At 39.3% G+C, this 19,816-nt stretch overlaps 1 protein-coding gene across 1 annotated transcript in view; it reads left to right on the forward strand.

Moving 5' to 3' along the window:
- The first annotated feature begins 11,840 nt into the window (after positions 1 to 11,840).
- Positions 11,841 to 19,816, forward strand: part of LOC137225979 (large ribosomal subunit protein eL8-like) — a 31,767-nt gene continuing 23,791 nt past the window's right edge. Inside the window, 1 exon segment of the mRNA XM_067739934.1 lies at positions 11,841 to 11,912. Coding sequence (XP_067596035.1) covers positions 11,841 to 11,912 — 72 coding nt within the window.

Consider the following 19,816-nt stretch of genomic DNA (forward strand, 5'->3'; position numbering starts at 1 on the left):
AATGCATAGAAATTTCTTGCATTCCTATATAGTAATGATGAAAAATCTGAAAGAGAAATTAAGAAAACACTCCCATTTACCATTGCAACAAAAAGAATAAAATACCTAGGAATAAACCTACCTAAGGAGACAAAAGACCTGTATGCAGAAAACTATAAGACACTGATGAAACAAATTAAAGGTGATACCAACAGATGGAGAGGTATATCATGTTCTTGGATTGGAAGAATCAATATTGTGAAAATGACTATACTACCCAAAGCAATCTACAGATTCAATGAAATCCCTACCAAATTACCAATGGCATTTTTTACAGAACTAGAACAAAAAATCTTAAAATTTGAATGGAGACACAAAAGAGCCCGAATAGCCAAAGCAGTCTTGAGGGAAAAAATACGGAGCTGGAGGAATCAGACTCCCTGACTTCAGACTATACTACAAAGCTACAGTAATCAAGACAATATGGTACTGGCACAAAAAGAGAAATATAGATCAATGGAACAGGATAGACAGCCCAGAAATAAACCCATGCACATATGGTCAACTAATCTATGCCAAAGGAGGCAAGGATATACAATGGAGAAAAGACAGTCTCTTCAATAAGTGGTGCTGGGAAAAGTGGACAGCTACATGTAAAAGAATGAAATTAGAACACTCCCTAACACCATACACACAAAAAAACTCAAAATGGATTCGCGACCTAAATGTAAGACCGGGCACTATAAAACTCTTAGACGAAAACATAGGAAGAACACTCTTTGACATAAATCACAGCAAGATATTTTTTGATCCATCTCCTATAGTAATGGAAATAAAAACAAAAATAAACAAATGTGACCTAATGAAGCTTAAAAGCTTTTGCACAGCAAAGGAGGCCATAAACAAGACGAGAAGACAACCCTCAGAATGGGAGAAAATATTTGCAAATGTAGCAGTTGACAAAGGATTAATCTCCAAAATATATAAACAGCTCAATATTAAAAAAACAAACAACCCAATCCAAAAATGGGCAGATCTAAATAGACGTTTCTCCAAAGAAGACATACAGATGGCCAAGAAGCACATGAAAAGCTGTTCAACATCACTAATTATTAGAGAAATTCAAATCAAAACTACAATGAGGTGTCACCTCACACCAGTTAGAATGGGCATCATCAGAAAATCTGCCAACAACAAGTGCTGGAGAGGGTGTGGGGAAAAGGGAACCCTCTTGCACTGTTAGTGGGAATGTAAATTGATACAGCTACTATGGAGAACAGTATGCAGTTTCCTTAAAGAACTAAAAATAGAATTATGACCAGCAATCCAACTACTGGGCATATACCCAGAGAAAACCATAATTCAAAAAGACACATGCATCCCAATGTTCATTGCAGCACTATTTACAATAGCCAGGTCACGGAAGCAACCTAAATGCCCATCGACAGATGAATGGATAAAGAAGAAGTGGTACATATATATAATGGAATATTACTCAGCCACAAAAAGGAACAAAATTGGGTCATTTGTAGAGATGTGGATGCATCTAGAGACTGTCATACAGAGTGAAGTGAGTCAGGAAGAGAAAAACAAGTATAGTGTAACGTATATATGTGAAACCTAGAAAATGGTACAGATGAACCAGTTTGCAGAGCAGAAATTGAGACACAGAAGTACAGAAAAAACGTATGGGCCCCAAAGGGGGAAAGCAGTGGGGGGCGGGGGTGATAGTGGGATGTATTGGGAGATTGGGATTGACGTGTAAAAACTGATGTGTATAAAATGGATGACTAATAAGAAAAGTAAATATGAACATTAAAAAAAGATTTCATAGCACTTATTTTATTGTGATTCAGTTTCCATTGCAATTCAGTCATCCTCATTGGATTGTGAAGTCGTTGGGGTAGGGACTTTATTTCATTCCTTGCAAACAATCGCAATCTAATTTGCTATATAACTGGCACTCAATTAGTGCTTGTCGAGTTACTGAATGAATGATGGAAAAGTTGATTTTTCACTTCTGCCATTTGCTCCTTGTTGCAGATCATTTGCTTGGGAAGCACATTAGGAGACAGAATTTATTGTGCAGATGTTTATTAGGGAGTATCCTTGGAAGGGAAGAGGAGGAAGTGGGATTAGGCCCAGGGAGAGTTGAGCTGTGATATATACTCCGTGATAACTTTAGCCAAACCTACAGGGAGCTCTGAAGCTGAAATGACCTGTGTCAGGGTTGTCCCATGTTAGGTTGAAATGGCCCAGCCTTTATAATTCCTTTCCATTAGTCAGTCACAGGACCTGGGCCAGCATGTGAAGGGTGTGGCCTGGGCCCAGTGGCTTTCTGCAGGAGCTGACAGGACATCCTTCATTGTAGGGGACCTGAGCTGTGCAACTCTGTGTTTATTGAGTTTCTACAATTTTTTCTTACCCAAATCTTAGTTAAGGCAATGTCATAATCATATTCTTCTAAGTGGTCTAGATTTTCTATTTTTGTTATAAAAGATCACTGTAATATATGTTAAATTCTGCTGTGCTGCTAAAATAGTATTTTTGTGTATAACAAATATTTTTTAAAGCTACATTAAGTCCTTGTCAGAAATGTTCAATAATTTTAGTTTAAAATTAAGAACGAGGCTTAAAAGACAAACGGATTTTCTAATCATTTTAGAAATACCCTAAAATTATTCTGTTTCATCTGTTTTGCTAGATAGTTCTTCCCCTGTCAACATATGTGGGAGAAGTTGTTTTAGATTATTGAAACTCTTGGGTGAATAATTTATCAAATTGTCAGCAGCTGTTTTTTCTAACAATAGATTTTAATGCATCAGTCATCTTTCTTAAACTTAAAAAACTTTAAAAAATTTGCCGAAAACATATTCATGGGCCTTTTCCACAACTTATCCTGCAATATCAAATTTGGCAGTGGCCTTTTTAGTCTCTCTAAGTATAGTATCAGCACTAAAAGAATTTTTGTCAATATTTAATATTTTATTTTCAAAAAATAAAATTTCCATTTGCTGGCAGCCTCCTGACCCTTTGGCTCCCTTTTCAGCATTCGCCACTATTAGCTGTAAAGTACTTGTAAGCCAAGAAGGGTTGGGCCCCTTTGTTTGGATTCACATTGTGTGTCATCTGGGGATTACTGGAGGATCTCTTGTTGCTGCTGCTGTTCTCATTCAAAGGACTAATAGTAACGATAGAGTGCTTTCCACATCCTGGTCCTTTACTAGGTATTTTCCAGGAGGTGTAGTTAACCAACAAAGAGAAATTTTCTTCTCCTTGGTGCTATCTCAATGGCGATGCCGGCCATTTCCTATTTATTCCAAAAGCTCCATAAATTCTACCAACTTGAGGGACTTGTATATATAGGAAGTTTCATGTGCATTATCTTATATTAATCCTCAAGTCAGCTTTATAAAGACAAGTACTTCAGTTACTCTTTCAATAAGAAAAACATGAGGTTCACAGAAAGGTCAAGTGATTTATCGAGGGTCCTACAATAAAGAAAGAGCAGCCCTCATACACTAAATCTGAGGCCAACTCTCTAGTTATCATGTTAACAAAATTCGAGTTGAGGCAGTCGAGTTCCATTTAAGAAACGTATAAGTAGTGTACTTGTCACAAGCAGAGTGTACACGGAAGAACTAGCACTGGCTAATCCATTGACTGACTTTGAATTGTAATTTAGAGGGTTGTAACGATTATAAAAATAAATAAGTGCATTTTATTACTTAACTCAGTCCTCAATTCCCATAAGATCAATTCTCTTGTAAAACGCTATGATAGGGAGTTATACTTAAATAAGATGGACTGAATGCATACCTTTTTTCCCCTCTGAAAAGTCCACTACAAAGAGAGTAAAGAAACTAAAGGTATTAACTGCACTGGCCAAAAAGACTGGGATGGCATCTAGATCTGCTGTATCCATTACAAGTTCTATTACATCTGCTGGGTCATACAGTGCAAATGGCTGGGCAGCTTGCACAATAGTGTGGACCTGTCATAAAACTTACCTTACTCTGGGCCCCACTGAAACATTCTAAACTAGCCACCTTACAGAGTACTTGGTAAATGATTTGCTTCTTATTCAATATATATGAGTGTATGTTGCTTCCAGAATTCAAACAGTCCTTTAGACGTTGTGCCTCCTTCTTAGTGGAAGAAGATACTAGATGCAATAACTTGGCATCTAGTACCCAACTTTGGAGGATGTATCTCAACTTGCCTCAGACCTCTCAAGCCCCAGAAGTTTCACTGAGTTGGCGGACTGCTTAAATGTTGTTGGATTTATTTCCGACTCTCTGGTTTGCATGTATTTTGCCAGGATATTTGTACTTCCTCCTCGGCACATTCAATCAGCATGCTATCATCAATATGATGAATTAGCATCATCTCTTGTGCAATGTAAGATGAAAAAGTGTCTCTGGACTGGATTATAACATAGAGCTATAGGTTTGATGTATCCCTGGAGTAGTACAGTGAACGGGTATTACTGTCTTGCAAACTACTTGTTGTAGTATATATTAATATAGAGGAGAAAAGCACTCATTAGACCAATAGCTGCATACTTGGGAATAGAGACTGGGTTGATTTGCTCCAGCAAAGAAACTACATCTGGAATATCATATTCAGTTTAAGTTTGCCATCTGATTAATTTTTTTTTTAATTGGTTGGGTCTTTGGCTACTCTTCGTTGTGGTGCGCATGTTTCTCATTGCGGTGGCTTCTCTTGTTGTGGAGCATGGGCTCTAGGTGCACATGCTTCAGTAGTTGTGGCATGTGGGCTCAGTAGTTGTGGCTCACAGGCTCTAGAGCGCAGGCTCAGTAGTTGTGGTGCATGGGCTTAGTTGCTCCACGGCATGTGGGATCTTCCGGGACCAGAGATTGAACCTGTGTCCCCTGCACTGGCAGGCAGATTCTTAACCACTGCACTACCAGGGAAGTCCTGATTAAATTTTCAATAATCCACTTCATTCCTCTTACACATAGGCTAACTAGGATAATTGAATGGGGATGTGGTTGGGATCTCTGCATTCTTCCAGAAAGGCAGTTTTGATTTTGATTTACTATTTTGACAGGCAGAGGCAGTTCTAGAGGCTTCCACTTGGCTTTTCCTGCTACAATAGCCCTCACTTTTTTTGTCAGGAAAACAATATGGGGAATCTGCCAGTTGATGAGTATGTCTTTTGCAATAATGCTTTCCAGGACTAGAAAAATAACCATGCAGTGGGTTTAGCAACCCAAGAGACCTATTTTGAGCTGCATCAAAGGCAAACTCCATCATCACCTGGATTTCATTGGCCCCTACTCTGGACTTTAATGGACCTTAATCTTATTTGACCTTAATCTTATTTGAGTCCCTGGAATTAGCAACAGTTAAGCCTCATAATTAAGCATAGTCTAGTCAGTTAAGTCAGTGTCTAGTAATCTACCCCCACTCCACAATTTTATGAGTATTTTCCTTTATTCAATTTACTGCCCTGTTAAGTTTTTCTGGGTCCCATTGGAGAAGACTAAGAAGAAAATCTATGCAAAGTTTTGGCATTGTATCAGGAGATTTCTTTAAGGGAAACCAGGCTTCCATTCAGAGGACTCTGAGTTAGTGAACTGGGTCATGTCTAGAAACTGGCTACGGCATCTTGATTCTTTTGTGGTGATTCAAGTCAGATTTCTGTTCACAAGGCTAAGAGTTCATCAGTTGTAGAAGTCAAGTAAGACTTCCATGGACTGCCCATATATTTCTGTCCCAAGGACATCACCAATAACTTTGCAAGTCAAACTATTCTGATTACAGCTTCAGTCCTGGTACCCATTACAGGAACCATGCCCACTTTGTCTCTATAGGTTAAGCCCCATCCCCTGGCTCCTGCCATTCTGGAATCCCATCAATCCCATGGAATTCACAAACGTCATTTTTACAGCAACATCTCACTCTTGTTCCTAGCTTAAACATATCATTCACTAGAAAGCTTTTCATGGATTCTGGTGTTCCCCTCACAAATGTATTTCTTAAAACTCTGTGAAGCGGGGTAACTTCTGGAATATCCTGGGACCATGGTTAAAGTTTAAATAAGTAGGTGATGATAATAATATTACTCCAACATTCTTATTTCCCTAAGCTTTTAGATAGCTTCCTAAATCCTTAGATCCTTTCTTCTTGAGTATACCAAGGAATTTTTGGTATTGCAACTTCATTTAACAGAGGCCACTATTGTCTTCAAGAAAACTATTAGAGCCACACCCTGCCAAACTACCTCATTGAATCTAGACTATCTGGATTGTGTACCAAATCAATACATTCAACCCAATCCAATATTTTCAATTTTCCATCATAGTCTATCTTTAGGATCCATTCTCGTATACATTATTCAGGTTTCTTCCAACATAAATTGTAAAAAGCTTAAATTGTTTTCATGTTTATGCAACCTCCAGCTAGCTCATACATTATTCCTGTCGTATTGGAGCTTGCTGGGATATGAATCTGGTTTAAGTCTTGAAACGAGTGGTGGTGAGGGTGAGTCTTAAGGATTATTCCTCTCCCTGCAAGTCAGCTACATTAAGACAGTTTAATATGAGTTTTTAAGACAAGAACGGCTAATGTCCTCAGATAAGAAAGGAAGGGCTGCTCCTCCCATCAAGGGTGGCCTGGTGGGTTTGAGTGTTCAAGGTATATCTTCATATAATCTCATTGTAATTTTCATGTATCTCATTTTAGTTTTCAGAATCTCATCCCTTTCTGATCAAAGCCCTAACCTCAACACAAAAGGCTCCACAAAATTCTGAATTTAATTTGTCCACCAGTAGGATCATATTTTGGTTTTGTTTATCAGAAATTGTGGCCCTATAGCTACAGAAGATAAGGAATTTGTTCAGGCAAGTTATAGGATCACGCTGGTTCTTTATCTGAACCATGGCCTGGAAGTTTTCAGTACTGAGCTCATCTTTTATTCTTATGCTCCATTTACTGGCTCACTCAGAAGCGATCAACCAACCTCACAGTTTTACACTCTAATTACTACTACAGTATTCTATTAAGTTAGCAATTTCATCTTTTAAGGATGAAAGCCTTCTAATTGGCTTTTCATTCCTGGTGACTAGAGGCGATAGTTTAACAGTCATTTTGCCTCTGCAGATCATATGACTTCCCATTTGCTACAAGACATAGGTCATTGCTACTTTTATTTTAGAATCTAGTCCCATCAGAGAACCACATCCAGATTCTCATCCTTGAGGCTCTATTTCCCTGGAATCAACTCCATTACCAACAACCATATCAGTCAGTGTTCAGGCAAGAAAACAGAAACCTCTCTCTGAATTCTGGATGTAGAATGTTTGTATAGAATCAGGAGGCTGTGGTACTGAAGGAAGAGCTGGAGCAGGTGGGAGAGAGCGATCATCAGTAAAACTGCTACAAAGAGTCAGGGGACAGGGCTTCCCTGGTGGCGCAGTGGTTGAGAGTCCGCCTGCCGATGCAGGGGACACGGGTTCGTGCCCCGGTCCGGGAGGATCCCGCGTGCCGCGGAGCAGCTGGGCCCGTGAGCCATGGCCGCTGAGCCTGCGCGTCCAGAGCCTGTGCTCTACAACGGGAGAGGCCACAACAGTGAGAGACCCGTGTACCGCAAAAAAAAAAAAAAAAAAAATTCAGGGGGCAGCTGCAGAGAGTGGGAATGTGGCAGTTAAGATATGTCTGAAGCAGTTGAGTGACACCTGACACTTTTTATACACATGGCAGGGACCAGTCTAAAGCTCATGTCTGTATACACATCTGACCATTCCACCTTCCCAGAATAATCAATTCTGGTACATTTCTTACTTTTATTTATTTATTTTTTAAATCTAAGTATAATTAATTTACAATGTTGTGTTCATTTCAGGTGTACAGCAAAGTGATTCAATTATACATATACACATATTCATTCTTTATCAGATTCTTTTCCCTTATAAGTTATTACAATATATTGAGCATAGTTCCCTGTGCTATACAGTAGGTCCTTGTTGGTTATCTATTTTATATATAGTAGTGTGCATATGTTAATCTCAAGCTCCTAATTTATCCCTCCACCCCCCTTTCCTCTTTGGTAACCATAAGTTTGTTTTCTATGTCTGTGGGTCATGTGATGGCAAGCTCTAACCTGGACCACACAGGATATGTGACTTTGGAGAACATAGCTCTTGACCTTAAATGAGAATGGTAGTGGTGGTGTGAGCTGACAGCAGAAAATCCTGTATAATGTCTAAAGACAAACAAACAAAAAATAGCTGGGATATGAAAATGTTATTTGAAAGAGACAGCAGGATGCTGTGTATGATTTCCTTAATAGAGTGCAAAATGGAGGTAGAATGGAATCTGATAAGGTACTGCTGTTCCTCTTATAAGCCTATTAATACCATTTGGTTTTTTAAAGAATGTGCAAATATTACTTTAATTTAAAAAGAAATCTAGGGCAATAGTGTTAAAGGAATATCATTTTTCAGGTAAATTAGAAAATTTTACTGTGCAGATTAAAACATTCCTATGTAGATTTAAAATAATTTTATAACTTTCAAAAGAAATGGAACATTCTGGTTGGTTGCACTACTATATTTGGTCAAACTTGTCATTCTCAGACCTGGAAGAAACATAATGTCCTCTGATGGCCCACATACTAACTTGGTACATATTGCATATCAAGGATGTTAGTTTCTTTTGGTGAAGCCATGGCCAGAGTAAACAGCTCTTTGGGGTAAAAGTCAGGTGTCAGTTTTACCTCGAACATGATCTTGGCTGGCTGTGCATAGGGCTGGGTAGAGAAGGGTGATTTCTTCTGTCCATGGCAAATTCTGGATCTGCCAGGGCCAACAGTATTTAGATGGAGATTAAGTGCTAAATGCAGCTGTCAGCTGGAGGTTTTGTTGGAAATCACAGCAAGGAGAGCTTGGCTTTGTATGTAAAGGATATAGAAAGAACTGTATGCGAACTTATTTAGATCCTTAAATGATAACTGCAAAAGATTGGAATATCTTTTTCTTAAACATTCTTTTGGAAGAAGGGATGTTTGGAATGGAATTTATTGAGTTTTATTGTTGTTGAAGGTTTGTTCCTACATATTAACCAAAAGCAGTCCATCCTAGAAATTAGAAGTCTTCCAGAGAAGCAGAATTACATAATGCATTAAACATGCACGCTTTGGAAGCAGATTCTTCTGGTTCAGGTCCCTTGTTCTGCCTTTTGCTAGCTAAATTTCTCCTGAATCATTCCATTGGTTTCTCTTTTTTAAAATGAAGTTGATACTCCCTACCTCACCATTTAGGAGGATTCAAAGAACTGATAATGCATATAAATTGCTTAACAAACCTTCCAGTACATAAAATATTAGCTATCATTTTCATGAATAGGTTTAGGTGATTTTTTCAAAATACACCACACAAAAGCATGTTTCTACAATGTGAGGGAGTATGTATGTGTGTACAGTTGAGAACATAGGAAATTTCGAATCATGGCATGACAATATTGAGACTTTTAACTCTTGGTGTTCTTTGAAGGATAGATGATTAGAAACACTGTACAGCTGTTGAAAGGCATACATAAACTTATGTAAATAAAGTCTCTTTATTTCTGCAGAGACGCTAACAATGTAAACAGGTGTTGTAGAGTTGCAGCCTAAGAGAGCTGTAAGGGGCAATGGTTTCGGCATCCTTTTGTCCCAAGGCACTGAGAGAAGAATGCTATGCTCATAGAATGCTTCAAACAAATGTTACTCTTATTATTATCATTAGCATCATTATAGGACAAAACAAAACAAGAGCAAGAATAAATATGAGTTCTCTTAGCCCAAGTTTTTAATTTTACTGATAAGTATATCAGACTTACTCAAGGTCACAAAAGGGGTATTCCCTGAGTCTGTAATGGAAAGGACTCTCTATTTCCAGTTTTTCCCTCTACTCCATGTTGATGATAACCTACTGTATTAGTTTGTTAGGGATGCCATAATAGAATACCATAGAGTGGGGGGCATAAACAACAGAAATTTATTTTCTCACGGTTCTGGAGGTTGAAAGTCCAAGATCAAGGTGGTGGTAGGGTTGGTTTCTCCTGCAATTTCTAGTTTTGGCTTGTAAATTGTCCCACTGTCTCCTCACATGGTCTTTCCTCAATGCATACACATCCAAGATATCTCTTCCTCTTCCTATAAGACCACTGGTTATATTAGATTAGGGCCTCACCCAATGACCTAGTTTAACCTTAATTATCTCTTTAAAGACCCAAGTATAGTTACATTGGCATTAAGGCTTCAACATATGGATTTGGAAGAGGGGGACATAAATCAGTCCATAATGCCTACCCATGAAAATATTATTTTTCTAATATTGTTCTATGTTCTTCTCCTAAGTTGAAACCTTGCTGGATATGTCTGTGTCCAGATCTATGTTTATAGACATGTATGTTAAATGTTACACCTAATCATCCCATCCTGGTACTCAGCATTCAGAGATCAGGTCAATCTGCCAAACAGAATAAACAAAAACCACATTTTCAGAACAATTCAACATTTTAATTTCAATTGTAAATTATCAGCAGCTTTGTTATATTTAAGCGAGTAGGAAATGCATTTCAGGTTAAATGGGAAAAGTTGTTATTTATATTTCTTATCAAGGTTTTATCTTGAAACAAGTTTAACAGCAGTGACAAATGCTTCTGTCTAAGTGTTTTCTGCACTCTTAAAGTTTAGTTTTCCAGGTTGAGTCTTTTTTTTCAACTTATTTATTTTATTTATTTGGCTATGTTGGGTCTTAGTTGCGGCAGCTGGGCTCTTCGTTGGGCACGCAGGCTTCTCTCTAGTTGTGGAGCGTGGGCTCCAGAGTGCACAGGCTCGGTAGTTGTGGCAGGTGGGCTTAGTTGCCCTGCGGCATGTGGGATCTTAGTTCCCCGACCAGCGATCAAACCCGCGTCCCCTGCATTGGAAGGCGGCTTCTTAACCACTGGACTACCAGGGAAGTTCCCCCCAGGTAGAGTCTTTATCAGAAAAGAAAACATCTGGATGGGGAGCATGACCTGCATGCTTCAAGGAAGTATAGCTGTAGATGGAGACAGAGGTTACAGAGATAGAGATGGAGGTGGAGGTAAGGTTAGAGATAGGGATGGAGATGGACATGGGTATTTCATAGATGTTTCTGTGTAGGGTTACACATTTTGCTGTTCGAGAAAACATTTTATTCCTGTCCGTGAACCTATATGAAGGCAAAGCCATCTCTTTTCACAAACTTATGTCCCCAGTGTAAGACAACCAATTTACAGAGCCTACTGAGGGCACAGAAGTTTCAGACTCACTTAAAAGGAAATACATGTAAATGGTTGAACTGCTGGGAACCACTTTTTTGCATGAAAGAACACAGCAAGTATTTTCCATAAATGTAATAATTATTTTATATTATAGTTGAAAAGCATAGTGTTTTGATGACTCGATCAGAGCTGACACTTGGGGGCAGATGTGCCCAGGAACCAGACTGGGGCCCTGTCTCTACAGGTAGGCAGAGCTGCTTCTCCTACAATGCTTGGCTCCATTTTGTAGAACAGGAACCTGAAGCCCAGAGAGATGAGTGGTTTTTAAAAATTCAACTGATGAGGAAGTGGTAGAGATGAAATGGAAGCCAGGGAGCTTGATTCGCACTGAATGAGACAGACTACAGACTGCTCAATGTTCAGCATTGCTATTTTTGTTAGCTACCGGGGAAAAAAACAACAACAAGATACATTGTGATAAATTAAACATTACTTGGATTTACGCACTCACATCTCTACAGGCTTGCGGCCATCCTTTGGAGAGTAAGAAGGTCTAAGGGCACCCTACAGGTTTGGAAACAGCTGGGAGAGTTTGGTTGTCCGATATGGCTCTTGTGAAGACCCCACCAAAATGTTTGATCCGGGGATCCATCGTCTTGGGGATAGAAACTGTAAAGGTAGCTAGTGTACATGGGGTAGCCAGCAAGCAAGTGGTCACCCAGTTATGAGAGAGACCACACTTGACCATGGCCCATAATGGGGCTCTTCATATTGGCTTAGAGTCCCACCTAAGGTATAAATTACCGCTTATCTCTCGCATAATCTAAATTCATCCCATTGAAAATAAACTTCTGAGAAGGTAACTCTGAAACTGGAAATTCTTTGTTTGGCTATGTTGCAAACCTTGGACATTTTCTCGTACAGAGCTGTCAGGTGGTACAGAGGTTCGAGTCTCTCCTTGTTCATCACATGCCACTAAAATATAAAATCAAAACCAAATTCTTGGGAATTCCTCGGGAGTCCAGTGGTTACGACTCTGTTCTTCCACTGCAGGGGGCACAGGTTCGATCCTCGGTAGTGGAACTAAGATCTCACAAGCTACGTGTGTGGCCAAAAAAACCAAAAACAAAACAAGTTCTTAGTATCTTTTCCTGAAATATGATACAATTAAGTGCTATTGATGCTGGTTTTTTAAGTCATAGAAGACAGATCTTTATTGCCTAGGTGAGCAATGAGAGGAAAGAAAGAACAATGGAGAATCTGTGACCACCTGAAGATACATTTTAGCACTTGGATTTAACCTTCTCCAGTAAAACATTACTCAGAAAGGCAGTTTTTCACAAAGAACGTTAACTGTTTTTTTTGCTGTTGTTTGTTTTTCCTTTTTTTTTTTTTTCTTCTGAGCCACTTACCCTCTGGTGGAGATGCTGGAGAATAATGAGATAGTCACAAGACAGTTTAGCGATTGGAAGAAGAGTTCTAGATGAACTGTAGATGGGGAAAAATGAGCATCTATACAGTGACTGGTCAGCTGAACTTGGATGTGATTTTACACACTCTGCTGTTTGCTCCTCTGCACAAGCCATGTAGTGTTTAAATGCTAATGGGATGTCAGTATTTTCTTTAGTATTTAGACAACAGAAATCCTAAAGAGATATTTCTAAGCCTGCACACGAGTTTCCATAGCAATCTTTGGCTTGGAGTAAAATTAGGATAAAGAACCCAACATAACTTTAAAATCTCAACTAACCCACAGCAACAGGTTTTACCACAAGACAGACATTTCTATTGGGAATACTGATCTGATTAAGTGTCCACAACAGAGAACTTTATTTAGCGGTACCATCTGCAGCCATAATTAGTCTGAACTTGTGAAAATGAAGAGTTTGACAGGAGATATGACATTCATTTCTGAGAAAGGAGAACTTCCTTATTTTGCATGGATGAAAGCACAGAGATGTAATGAAAATGTATTCACTGAGATGCTACAGGAACTCGTTAGGAGCTTTTAAACAGAGAGAGGGAGAAAACTGGAAAATTACTTGCGACTGGAAGTTGAGTTAGTAGCCAGCTGACTTAACACTTCTTCCTACAAGCGAAGCTTCTTTTCTGGTTGGAGCCACAGTGGATGACTTTCATGCAAACCCAGAAGCTAGAACTGCCCAAGGATGTAGAGATGCTAACCAATTATTTAAGCCTCCATGGGCACCTGGACCCCCCAAGATGCAGACACCTGGGCAGTGTTTCAGAGAAACAACTGATGGAGACCCCCTGGCTCTCCAGGTCTTCTTGATTTTTAATGTGCACCTTATCACCTGGGATTCTTGTGAACATGCAGATTCTGATTGGTCTGGGATGAGATGGGGTTGAATTCTGCTTTTCTAACAAAGTGATGCTGGTCCCTACCCTGAGAAACTATCTAGACCACAGGAAATAGGAGAACATGGAGGCTTATCCACAGCATTCTTTCTCACCCCAGTCACAGAGTAGGTAATTTTTTTTTGCGGTACGCGGGCCTCTCACGGTTGTGGCCTCTCCCGTTGCGGAGCACAGGCTCCGGACGCGCAGGCTCAGCGGCCATGGCTCATGGGCCCAGCCGCTCCGCGGCACGTGGGATCTTCTCGGACCGGGGAACGAACCCGTGTCCCCTGCATCGGCAGGCGGACTCTCAACCACTGCACCACCAGGGAAGCCCAATGCTTTTGTCTTTTATCAGCTTCTTACTCTTTTTGTGGCTTTCTTGCCCTACCTCATTTGATGTTTTTGCCATTTTGAGGTTTTCCGGAAACCCAGGGGATAGAAGGGACAAGAGAGTATGAACAGATTGTAAATGGTGATTTGCCCAAGACCTAAAAGAACCCTCTGTAGGGATACTCACAACCCATTTCTTATCCCTTACCTGTGTCTGGGGACAGACATTTTTGTCCTTGGCTTTAGTCCCACATGCCAGAATTCACCAGGATAACACTCTCGACCACTCCTGGTAGAAAGAAATTCTAGCTTTTCTTGTAATATGGAACACTAAATTTAATATATTGTATGCATTAAATCTAGCGTTTGTCTTGAAGATAAACCACTACTTTAGGAAAGACATTCTTTTTCCTTTTAAAATAATGGCTGAACCTGTTATCTAAGACCCTTATATATTAAACAGATAATCTAATTGACCTTCTACTGGATTGGAATTCAGAAGATCTGACTTTTACTCCTTGCTCCATCTATCACTTATTCTGTGACCTGAGGGCAAAGGATTGAACTTTTCTGGGTCTCTGTTGCCCTATTTTATAAGGTGGAAGTTTGATGAGGCAATAGCTGAAGTGTCCTCTGAAGCTATAATTCTAGAGTCCTAGTAAATAGAGTAACTGAGTTAATAGACTGCAAGAGTAGATTTTACTTTTGTCACCATCGTATATTTTGGGAAATTGTTTAATTTTTGTCCCCTTTAGATTCCACATCCACGTTGAGGGCTTGATTAGCAGCATAGGTAGCTCAGTGAGAGATCAGTTCATTCTGGTCTTATTACTTGACCATTTCTTTCTTAGTATGTTAGAAATCTTCCATTTTGGGGGAGAAATATGCTGGGATAGGAATCATATAGTGCAATAATCTCTGTTAAGAATATTTACTTTTAAAAAATGGCAGCTTTATTGAGATATAATTTACATACCATATAATCCTATAATTTACCCTTGTACAGTGTACAATTGAATGGTTTTAAGCATATTCACAGACTTGTGTAAACATTACCACATTCAATTTTAGAACATATCATCATCCCACAAAGAAAGTGCATACCCATTAACAATCACTCTCATTTCTCCTCAGATCGCCCCATCCCCACCTCTAGGCAACCACTAATCTCCTTTTGTGTCCCTGGATTTGCCTATTCTAGACATTTCATATAAATGGCATCATACAATAGGTGGTCTTTGTGACTGACTGATTTCATTTAGCATGATGTTTTCAAGGTTCATGCATAGTATAGCATGAATCAGTACTTTATTTCTTTTTATTGCCAAATAATGTTCAATTATATGGATGTACCACATTTCATTTCTCCATTGATTCTCATTAGGATTATTTTCATTTCTGGTTATTATGAATAATTCTGTTATGAACATACATACCTGTGGGGTTTTTTTACATCTTTATTGGAGTATAATTACTTTACAATGATGTGTTAGTTTCTGCTTTATAGCAAAGTGAATCAGTTATACATATACATATGTTCCCATATCTCTTCCCTCTTGTGTCTCCCTCCCTCCCACCCTCCCTACATACCTGTATATTTATGTGGACATGTTTTTATTTCTCTTAGATACCTAGGAGTGAAACTGATAGGTCATGTCATAACTCTATGTTTAACCTTTTTTTTTTTTTTTTTTGGCCATGCCACATGGCATGTGGGACCTTAATTCCCCGACTAGTGATCGAACCCTGAACCCGTGCCCCCTACATTGGAAGTGCAGAGTATTAACCACCAGACCACCAGTGAAGTCCCCTTTATGGTTAATATTTTGAGGAATTACTAGACTATTTCCAAAGAGGCTGCCCCATTTTACATTCCCACCAGCAGTGTGCAGGGGTTCCAAATTGTCCACTTCCTTGACAACATTATTGTCTGACTTTTTGACAATAGTCATCCTGTGAGTGTAAAGTGACATCTCATTGTGGTTTTGATTTGTATTTCCCTAATGCCAATGCAAATAATATTGAGAATATTTTCATGTGGTTATTAGCCATTTGTATATCTTCTTTAGAGAAATGTCTATTATTCATTTTCAAATGGGGTTGTATTTTTATTATTGAGTTGTAAGTGTTCTTTATATATTCAATGTACAAGCCCCTTATCAGATGTATAATTTGAAAATATTTTCTCTTAGACTGAAGACTGTCTTTTCACTTTGGTAATGATGTACTTAGAATAACAAAAATGTTTAATTTTGATGAAGTTTTTATTTATTTTTCCTTTTGTTGCTTGTCCTTTTGATGGCATATCTAAGAAACCATTGTTCAAGATCTTACAACTATTGAGAACTCCTACTCTTGGATCGAAACATTAAAAAATATATCTAAAATAATTCAGAGTTCCAAAAACTTATATATTAAACACACAAGTTGATAAACAATTTAAAGAAGTTTTGACAGAAGGACAGCTGGCCACTTGGGAAATTTTCATCTCCATAGGCCATATGACACTTTGACCGTTTCCTCTGTCACATCATTAGGCCAGATTGCAAAAACACATTAAAGGTGCTTAATTATTTGGGGAACAACTTATCTCCTAAGGGATATAAGCCAGTTGGAAAACACGCTGAGCTCAAAATTCATAAAGCAGGCATCATGTGTCTTATTTGCCTGTGACTGGTTCATACTGAGACTCTATAACAGTATCTAACACTTACTGAATACTTTAAAGGACTCAATTAACTGACAAACAGCTGGATGCTCATTTAATCCTGTCCCTTCTCTCGAAATCTCTCAGACTTCTGTAAAGGGATAACCTATTAATTCAAATCACCAGCATTATATCTCACGGTGCTTTATGTGACCTAGACCAAATGAAATACTTTGAATAAAAACCAAAGTTGCTTTCTATTTTTCAAGTATTGAAAGCTTTTCTTCCTAGTTGTGAATGTATGCTTTGATACCGTAAAAGCCAAAAGTGGGTTTTCTTTACTCTAAAAATGTTATTATAACATTCAAGAGACAACTAAGCATTTCCTTATAGTACCGTCTGAATGAAAGCTTCCTTTGGCACATGCTCTTCCACTCTTTGCTTCGTACCTGTATATTTTACTCATTATAAACACAGTGAACATATTTTCAAAGAGCGTTTTAGGATATTGTCTTTCCAGTACACCGGAGCAAGGAGAGCCTGATATCTACATGGTTAAGAGGGTTACAGATTTGCTAAGTGACTTTGCTCAAGGTGGTGATGTCCTATTTTTAGAGATAGATTCAAAGCGAGAGCAGTGTCTGATGACCTCGTTTGTCCTCTGCATGATCTTTACACACCTTTAGGCTACACTTCCTATCTGCTGAATTTTCTGCCCTCCTCCCCTTTCACAAACAGGGAAAAATATGGCTGTATTCTTCCCTTGGGCTGTGCAATTCAGCCCCTGGCCACGTCTCAGATTTCTTCCCACACTGCTTCCCCCGTAGCTGGCTCTGCTCCAGACACCAAGGCCAAGAGCTTTCTTTCCTCCGAGCTTTTCACTTGCCGTCCCTTCCACTGGGAACACTGTGTGCCTGGATTTTGCGCATTTGGCTCCTTCTTAAACTTAGTCTCAGCTGAACATGACCTCAGGGAGAACTGGTCATCCTAATCGGAGGTTCCTCTCCCTCCCCTTTCTCCCCACTTCACATCACTCTGTCTTATTTTCTTCACAGTGCTTATTTTTGAGAATCTATCATCTAAAATCTGACATGTACGGGGACTTATTTGTTTATCGTCCGTTTCCCCTCTGCTGACAAATGAATATTTCATAAGGCGGGAATCCTGTCTGTCTTTTTCCCCAGTATAAACCGGTACTTACTACCACACTTGGCATAGTAAGTCCTCCATAAATATTTACTGCATGAATAAATGAGTAAAAGTGTATACTTAAGCAAAGCTTTTTTTTTTTTTTTCCCCATACTGGTGTCCTTTCTTCCTTACTTTCCCTTCTGAACTCAGTGAAAGCAGGTTACTTTGGTTTTTATATTTTGTAATAGGTGTGAAAAACAACCAAAAAGGAAAGCATTCGAAAAGACACGGATTGTGGCACGTGAGGTTAATGAGTATCATAATGTCTTTGAGCAGAAGCTCTGGTGTTACTCGTGACCCAAAAGCATTCCCTTGAGACACATTTTTCAATACCTCTAGTCAGGCAAAACTACAGTGTAATAGCAACTTTCTTGATAGGTGGATGATTTGCTTCCATTCTGCTTGTATAATATTCTATTTTGACATCATTTCGTGCATCTTCTGCCTGTGTTTGAGCCTGGAAACATTGCCTGATGATAAAAAGAAAGAAGAAAGTGTTCTAGTACTTTGATTGTGAATTTGATGTCAAAAATAAAGACCAGTTGTGACTGGGTTGAAAAGCGATTGAAACACTAAGAGAAAGTAGATTGCTCACGCCATTTTATTCTGAAGTTGGATCTCATGAACAATTGAATTGTCACTTCTGCACCAATCCGAACCTCAAACTATATAGTTGAATGTGTTGTCATCCTAGATCAACCGGATCTCTCAGAAAACAAGTTAAATAAATAAAAAATGGAATAAAGTTGGCCTGGCCAAATAAAATGAAAATTGACTCCAAAAGTAAAATCCTTTTTCTTCGAAGAACTAGTTTTCCTTCCTTTCCCTGGGGACATGACTCACTGCCCTTTGAACAAAACAATCATCTTGGCATTCACTTCAGGAGCTCCTCCTAGCACTGAATATTATTCCCCAATCATCCTGTAAGCCTTTTCCACTGTCCTATTCAGTCTCTTCACCAGGATGAGGGACCAGTTGTAAGAGAATTCTGCAGGGGTCTATTTCATTTCAAAGTGGGAAATCCTTGGCACCAGGGAGCACCATGCTGAGATTGAAAAATAAAATGGGAAATTATAGGTCTACATGCCAGGCTCTGGGGTTCAGTTTTTGCCAAGGTGGCAGCTGGAGATCAGGGAACAATTTACCTGCGGGCGGGATGGGTGGAGGGAGAAAGGATGCTCTATCAAGAAGCAGCATGTAAGAGTTTCAGACTTAAGCCATTTATTATGTTCTTGATCACATAGTTTTGTGTTTTTTTTGTTGTTTTTTTGTTGTTTCTTTTTTTTGCGGTACACGGGCCTCTCACTGTTGTGGCCTCTCCCGTTGCGGAGCACAGGCTCCGGACGCGCAGGCTCAGCGGCCATGGCTCACGGGCCTAGCCGCTCCGCGGCATGTGGGATCTTCCCGGACCGGGGCACGAACCCGTGTCCCCTGCATCGGCAGGCGGACTCTCAACCACTGCGCCACCAGGGAAGATGTTTTTTTAATGTCTTTATTGGAGTATAATTGCTTTACAATGTCGTGTTAGTTTCTGCTTTATAACAAAGTGCATTAGCTATACGTATACATGTATCCCCCTATCCCCTCCCTCTTGCGTCTCCCTCCTACCCTCCCTATCCCACCCCTCTAGGTGGTCACAAAGCACAGAGCTGATCTCCCTGTGCTATGTGGCTGCTACTCAGTAGCTATCTATTTTACATTTGGTAGTGTATATATGTTCATGGCACTCTCTCACTTCGTTCCAGCTTACCCTTCCTGTTCCCCGTGTCCTCAAGTCTATTCTGTAGGTCTGCATCTTTATTCCTGTCCTGCCACTAGGTTCTTCAGAACATTTTCTTTTTTTTTTTTTTTTTTTAGATTCCATATATATGTGTTAACGTACGGTATTTGTTTTTCTGTTTCTGACTTACTTCACTCTGTATGACAGTCTCTAGGTCCATCCACCTCACTACAAATAACTCAATTTCATTTCTTTTAATGGCTGAGTAATGTTCTACTGTATATATTTGCCACATCTTCCTTATCCATTCATCTGTCAATGGATAGTTAGCT

This window comes from Pseudorca crassidens, chromosome 6 (assembly GCF_039906515.1).
Source record: "Pseudorca crassidens isolate mPseCra1 chromosome 6, mPseCra1.hap1, whole genome shotgun sequence".
NCBI classification, from domain to species: Eukaryota; Metazoa; Chordata; class Mammalia; order Artiodactyla; family Delphinidae; genus Pseudorca; species Pseudorca crassidens.